Source organism: Lethenteron reissneri, chromosome 14 (assembly GCF_015708825.2).
Source record: "Lethenteron reissneri isolate LAM-NWPU_2019-01 chromosome 14, ASM1570882v1, whole genome shotgun sequence".
Lineage (NCBI taxonomy): Eukaryota > Metazoa > Chordata > Hyperoartia > Petromyzontiformes > Petromyzontidae > Lethenteron > Lethenteron reissneri.
This window is the reverse complement of record NC_083792.1, coordinates 13,545,433-13,553,037: the sequence shown is the minus strand read 5'-3', so window position 1 is coordinate 13,553,037 and position 7,605 is coordinate 13,545,433. Positions and strand designations below refer to the sequence as shown.

The 7,605-nt window shown below is 42.3% G+C and overlaps 1 protein-coding gene across 1 annotated transcript; it reads right to left on the bottom strand.

Annotated features, from left to right (window-relative positions):
• Window positions 1–1,211: 1,211 nt before the first annotated feature.
• LOC133342434 (uncharacterized) lies at window positions 1,212–7,605 on the bottom strand. The gene is made up of 8 exons (XM_061551621.1): window positions 7,333–7,605; window positions 6,209–6,422; window positions 5,990–6,052; window positions 5,268–5,367; window positions 4,964–5,078; window positions 4,372–4,430; window positions 4,175–4,249; window positions 1,212–3,618 (listed from the first exon to the last, which is right to left on the bottom strand). Exons 1-8 carry the CDS (start codon window positions 7,424–7,426, stop codon window positions 3,481–3,483), a joined length of 858 nt encoding a protein of 285 aa, XP_061407605.1. The 5' UTR covers window positions 7,427–7,605; the 3' UTR covers window positions 1,212–3,480.

The following is a 7,605-nucleotide window of genomic DNA, read 5'->3' as shown; positions in this document are numbered from 1 at the left end:
GGGCTTGACAATGACCCGCATGGGCAAGAGTCGGGGGGTCACATCCCGTGTCAACCCCATACGGGTTATTAACACGTTAATTAACACGTAGGCTTTAGCGACCAATATCATCCATAATATAGGGTGTTTTGTGCGGTTTTATCGCGTGAATGTGTCGTTAAACCCGCCACCAGACGACAGAAACAAACGTGGCTGTCGCCTGACGAAGCTGGTTGTAATTAGTGGCGAAACGTCGTACTCGGATTGTAAATGTTGTGGATTTGCTCTCCAACACACCGGTGTGCTGTACGAGTGACGAACTGGCACGTTCTGTTTACGTGACAACCCTTACTAGTTGGCTGTGGCGGGTTTATATATTTTCGCAATCTAAGCCCCCCCCCAAAGAATAATCTATATTATGGGACTTTGTAGGATGAACGTTGAGATGTATAAGGGCACGGGGTGACCAATAAGGTCTGAGTTGGTCTGTAATGAGGTAGGCACTGAAAAGGGGTTGACAGGTAGTCTTTGCTACAGTAATACAAGCACAAATAATAATAAAAAGTCAATACACTTCCTGAAAAACGTCAAAATAAATGTGATACGTCGCCGATTATATTTTTAATTGAGACAATGTTCACAATGAATAGTGAGATGTGTAAGGTTTTGGACATCGACTGGACATCATCGGAGGTGGAGCCAGCAGGGCAGTATGGGAAGTCCGGATCTGACGATCCGGAAGGGGAGGAGTCAGGGTCACGTGGGAGAGACGATATAGAGGGGAGCCCGGAAGAGATCGGGGCCAGTTGATGGAGTGAAGAAGCGGGACCACGTTGGGTGGCCGACGCGCCATCAGCCACGTGGCTGATGGGGCTTCGGCACACCGTCGGCCAGCGGTGTGCGGAGCGGGGAGGAGCGGAGCGACTAACGGGAGAGCGCGTGCGGGGCGTGCGCGAGAATGGAGCTGACGGAGGAGCGTGCGGGGGCACGCGAGAGGAACGTGGAGCGTGCAGGGCACGCGAGAGGAGACGCTGGTCCCTTGTCAGGACCAGCGGGGTGTGAGGACGAGTGGAGGAGCTAATGGAGGAGCGTGCGTGGCACGTGAGAGGGAGCGTGCGCGGGGCGCGCGTGAGACGACGCTGGTCCGTGGAGACCAGTGGGGTGCGGAGAAGAACCTGAATAAAAGACAAGCGGAGACCAGCAGTGCCTGACGGAGTCTTTTATTACACATGGTCTGATTCTGATTGCTGGGCATGATGTATGAAGCCTATGAGTTGGTCCACGCTGTCGATCCTGAAACAATTCGCATCACGCAATTTGTTCTCGCGAAAAGAACGGGTCTCTGTATCTCTGCCGTGGACACGGGATGATGGTGTACCGGCTGTATCGTTTCAATACAGATAATACAGCAATTTAAATATACTACACAATGAAAACGGGACTGTACATGAGATCGTAAAAACAAGAACGAATGAGTTAGTGAATCAAATCGTGAAAATTCATAGTTATGAGATTTCGAATCGTTCGATGGCTTTTGGGTATCTAATTCTGCATTCGCCACTGGCCGACAGCCTGACACTTGTGCCTAAAGGTTTTCAATCACTACACGTTGTCCATTGACACATCAGATATACATTTACCCTATCTTCCCGCATATAACCCGCGGGGTAGACCACTTGTTACAAACAAAACAAGACCCTGCGCGGTATACGGAGGTGCGGGCTATCCTAAACATTTTACACGCGTGACATGTAACTCGTTACATTGTCCTGATAGGTCTATTCACTATGCAACACCTTTCACTAAAGCACTGCTGAATCAACCACTCACACTAAAATTGGACATGTTATCACGTATTAAATTATTTGTACAATTAATTTAACAGTACAGGAGTGCCCCCCATAGTAGTTGGTGCCTTCCCTGGTCCTTTTACCATAACAAGTATGGTATTTTTGTATGTAAAAACTTAGCATTGAATTAATATTTGTACGTACACTGAATTTCATCAACATTTTATATGGTTTGGTATGGGTTTTTCTGAGTAAAGGAAAGGTATATTAAGGTAAATAAGTAAAACATTACGCTGTACTTACAAGCCATTAACACCAATAACTTTATTTGCTTTTGATACAGGCTTAAACATATATCTTGATTTGAAGCGTTCGTGACTGCAGGAATCCATACTCTTTGGTTCTTGTTCATTTTTCTACCGACGTGACTTTACCGAAATAACCAAAGAGTACAGGCTTAAATAGAGCGAATATACATTATGATACACAATTACACACTGCTTCAGACATTTAATCAAGAACAAATCTTGCACGTACATAATGTCGAGGTTTAAAACACACTTGTTCCTCGACAGATGCTTTATACACAAGCACTTGCAAAATACCATAGCTGCGGAAGTTGGAGTGAGCATCAATTTACAACGAGAATGTGAAGTGTCATTCATGGTTACACTACTTAATTTTCAATGAGATGCTGAAGTCATTGTACCGATCACATTTGCCTACGTGGCCTTTCTGAAACTTGCTACACAAAAATACTGTATAATTCATAGAATGCATTCATTTACACAAATTCTATCCTTATTGTGCTACCATTATCAGGAGGCAGCATACATTCGTTGGCCTCGGAGTATTGCGACTATTCATGAGAAAACAGCCCATGGACACACATCACACAGAGCTACCTCCAAGATCCCTTCACGCGACCTTATCTTAAACTCAATTACATACAAGTGTTTCACACATCAATTGAAGATATTGCCATTCAAATATCAGTGAGAATTAGGCTCATTAACTGGCTATGTTCCCATCCTATCACCTTCCTATGTTAGTTGTGCTTTATGCCCATTTCACAAGCTTCACACCAACGTCCACTTCGCGAGTAGATTGCCATTAACATGCTAATCTCTCATTAACATGCGAATTTTCACCTGGCAGCCCTTTGATTGGTGGAAAACCAACTACCGTTGGGTTGGCTGCCCACCACTTACATTAACATTGGCTGCTGACATTTGGGCTACGCCCATTTCAAACCCTTCGTTTGCCTTTGGAAGCTAACCCCCCTTTTCCTGAAGACGACCGCTTGTGTGCGATCGAAACGTCGTAGTTTTTTGTTATTTTCTTTAAACCTATCTACCCAAATAAGATAAATATTGGGTTTTGTTTATGGCCAATTGATATGCAATTGATGCAGTTCAACAAATCTGTAAATTAATAAATGAAACTTCAGTGATAACATAAAATAAACTGTATGCATTAATCTTTAAATCTAAAAATTTTGCAAGAATACCTAAACCGCATCATACTTTGAACCCAGGATAGCAGGTGTCGTGCAAAACCTTTCTTGGCATTTTATTTAATCAAAACCCCAAATTAACAATGACATTCCACAACAGGCGATCCTTTTCATCTGCTTCAAGTGAAATGTTTTAAAGGACCTACAACAAACATGTGTTCAGCTACAACAAAGTGACAACGAAGCAGCACCGTTTTATAATATGCCGTTATCTGAATTGACCTCTTGCTGTAGCATTTCCATTTTTGCCATGAAATTCTTCATAGCAGCCATGTGGTCTTCGTGTATCTTGGCTGTAGCTGACATCATTGACTGCGCCTGGTCACATATTGCCTTACAGGACATTCATATTATGCAAAAAGAAAAACATCTTTGTCAATTCACAAAAAACAGCCAATTTAATAAAAAGTTCGAAAATAAATCTGACACATTTTATTAGATTTAATTTATCGTTGAAATGTAACCGATTTTGCACAACATATGGTACAATTGGGATTTATCAATCATCCAAAAACGTGACTGCATCTCAAGAAGCTGTATGTAAAAAATGGGAATATTTTCAGAGGCATCCATAGACGACGCAGACAAGAGAACAGAGCAAAGGTTGACACGGGACTTCGACAGAAAGCCTTGGTTGTTGAAGTGGAGCGTGCACTGAAAGCAGCAGAAATTATAGAGAAGTAGGAAGGGGAACGTCAACAGAGGATCTTAAAAGATAGTCAGAATTAGAAATTGATCTTGGATCACATTTTGCAGTGGAGCAACTGGGAGTATTGAGCTAATGTTGTCTAGTCTATAGGGTGTAGATGATTAATTCAGCATTTAATTATATCATACCATTCTCACAAACACCCAAACATTACAAATCAGGTGCTCATCATGTACTCACTTGCAGAGATGTAATAGTGGTTTCTGGTCTTTCATTCAATCTTCTTTGTTGTAATACGACTTCTCTACAGTTTTTCTACATGGCAAAAAAACAAACATTGACAAAACAATAACATGGGCAAAAGTTTACAAAATCAGCATCTAGTAATTATGGATGTGTCTTACTTTTTAAACATTGAAATATTGACATTTACTCACCCGTGAGTTAGTGTCCAGATCTTTCCCCAAAATGGCTTTAACAATTGGCTTGCCTGACTCTGTGAATGTACAAATACAAAATAAAGCCTTAACTACTGTTGCCAACCGATTAAAAATAGCGTCATAGAAAGTGCTATACTGTACTCCCATTCCAGAAATGAATTTAAAGTCCAGTGTACGAATGTGCCAACCTCATGCAAACATAAAAAAATGCCTTTTAGTAAAGGTGCATTTAACTCTCAAGCATAGTAACCATTACACATAAATGTATGCATGTTCCTTTCACCCCTCCCCCCTCCAATTATACTCCAATTGTGCAATCAGCATGTTATTAGGATACACATTTATATTCAAACTCTGTGAACAATGTACCACCCTGTCTTAGAGAATTCCCCAGATATCACAGAACTGCTTATGAAAGTCCTCTTGTTCACAAATAAGCACCGTCTTATGCACTACGGCACACCTTTTATACAGACACATATGTGGATGTTCTTAGCAAGTCATACATCTCAGTAAAATCCTCAGCTGAAATCGTTCAAATAATGATCTATACAACTATGCACATTGACAAACACAGGTTCAGAAGTACCTGGATCCAAATGGAATATTTTGAGGAACTCCCTGTATTCATAGAGCTTCCTGTTGCAATCACGATTTTCCTTTTCCAGGTGATCGACGTTTTCTGAAAGTTTTAGCACCCCTGCCTGCAAACCCAGCAAACCCCAGTTACACAGCCTTCTACACACACCCATTGTGATGCACATTTGTTCTGCATGGACATTTGCAACACTCATAGTACAATTGTCTCAACACTTTAATTCTTGTACACATGTGTAGGTTTTCATATATATAAAAGTGACCATTGTATATTAAGTCATTTTATACAAGCATACCCGGTATTGAATGATTTCTCCTTCCAATGCTTCAATTGTGGCACTTTGCTGGTCAGTTTTTTCAAAGAGTGCAGCCTCAGACTTCACCAATGCTGATATACTGAAACACATGCACAATCATCGACTTACTCTTCATTCATTTAAAAACAACACAAGCTATCCCACTTGTATTTTAGCAAAATTTAACTTCATGTTCTTTTATTCTCCTAAAGAATACCGGATCCAGCCAGTGATGAGAAGGAAACTGGCACTATTTAGACACATGTATAGGATGGATAACAGGAAAATGAAAAGTGTGTTGTACGGAAACCTTATAAAATCCGGAGAGGAAGACCAGACAGAGTAGCTTGAAGACATAAGAGATTGGTGCCAGAAACATGTTCACTACTTAAACATATTGGCACAATACAGAGGAAAGTGGAAACAAATGACAAAATGTTCGCTGGACACGTATGGGCCATCTGCCCATGGATGATGATGATGGTATCAAACCACCTTCACGGACAGACTAAAACGAATATCATAACATAGCATTCACATACACTGAAACTTGAAATGGAATGCTCATAGATATTAATGGAGATGTTTCCCAATTACTATGGGTATTCTATGTTCCACACTTTGGTATTTGGGCATTCAGATATTCATTCCGGTCTAAGAGTTGTTTTGGTTTATCCCCATCGCCATGAAGTATGGTATTGACCACCATGTGATCGACTCACCCAAAGGCAGCGGCACTCCGTGAACTATATTTCAACTTCTTTGGATTCTTGGAAACTGTAGTACTACAAAACACAACATAAAAAGGGCACATACATCGCAAATGCAGCACGTTCATTGGAACAAAAGTGCTAAATCTGTAGAAACCATCCTCATACCAAACTTGTATTTCCATATTATCATACAAAACTGCACTACTGCCTGGCGAGTGAAATGTGTACCTCTGAGCACGGGTGTTGAACTTGACTCCCATCTGCAAGCCAGACTTTGTAAACAAGAAGGATGCGGGCATGGCCGTGTCGAACACGGGTGGCTTGGGTTTGGCGAGTTTACTTTTGTCGACAGATTTATTTATTGCGGCCTGAACCTTGGGTACAGCTGGAGTGTTGACGTCCCACCGTTTTTTCTTGTTTGTGATATCAGGTAGTATCTCACCTGCAGTCATCGACGTCAATGATAAGCCAATATTATGTATCACATTGCTATACAGTATCAATTGATCGTATAAAGCAAGCATCAATATAACACAATGTCATTCCTAAATGGCTGACAATCCCCCGTGTAGCCTTCACAGACTGTTGGGACAAGCGCCGTCAGCGAGCACCGGCACGGCACACGAGGGGGTGGGTGGCCAGCACCACGCCCGGCCGCCTTTGTCTCCCCAGTGGCGATGTTTACTACACACCGCACCAGGTACTCATTTGAAGCCGAGTCGACCTAGGGGAGGCCCAGAACCACTATTTGACACGCAGTGTTATACACACCACACTCGCACGTGTTGTGGTGACGCACTCTGTTATCGTCACAGTTATTATCTCTCAACTTATCATCAATTCCTGGGCTTGTGAGTGATACATCTCAAAGTTCATCCTATAAAGTCCCATCACGAGGAGAGAAACACAAACAATTAAACACAAATAAACACAAACAAACACAAATAAACACAAACAAACACAATTAAACACAAAAATGCCCGCATTGAAACGGCTGTGCGCCGAATGGACCTGAAATGTTAATTTCCCCGCACAAACAATACGGGATAACCCGCATGGGTTAACAGGCATGGAAACGTACGCAACTCACTAAACAAATACAAAACATAGTGTTTTATTATTATAGCGGGTCAAGCCCACCGAGCTATTAGCTTCAGTAGGCACAAACTAACTAATTGTGTTATAGTCTCAGCGCACGTCTCGACACGTGGAGAGAGGTGGGCGGCAAACCACCCCGAGTCTTATAGATGTAGCAGCTCGTGGCGTGTGCTTAGCAAGTGAAGGAATGAGTTGTTGTCTCCACGAACTAAAACAATAATAACAACAACAATAATAGTTTAAAGACTCGAAACCTTTGGCCTGCTCGGAGATGAGCCTCTTCTTGTTTGGCGCGGCGTTCCTGCAGCACAACACGGGCAGCCTTGACTGCGTCGGCACGTTCGTCATTGTAATCAACACAGATAAGAGTTCTAAACTAGGACTAGTAGTTATTGTTGTTGTAATTCTTGTCGCCGTCGTGTTGTTGTTGTTGTTGTGACGGTGATCCCAGTCGGCACCCGCCACGCACTCGACAAGTTGACCGCACGGGCGTTCTTCACCGGTTTTGAATCCATAGTGCTGATAGG

Coding starts and splice junctions, on each gene's coding strand:
- LOC133342434 (XM_061551621.1), bottom strand. CDS start 7,426: ATGACGAACGTGCCGACGCAGTCAAGGCTGCCCGTGTTGTGCTGCAGG. Junction 6,423..7,332: donor CATCTCCGAGCAGGCCAAAG/GTTTCGAGTCTT, acceptor CGATGACTGCAG/GTGAGATACTACCTGATATC. Junction 4,431..4,963: donor AATATTCCATTTGGATCCAG/GTACTTCTGAAC, acceptor GTACATTCACAG/AGTCAGGCAAGCCAATTGTT.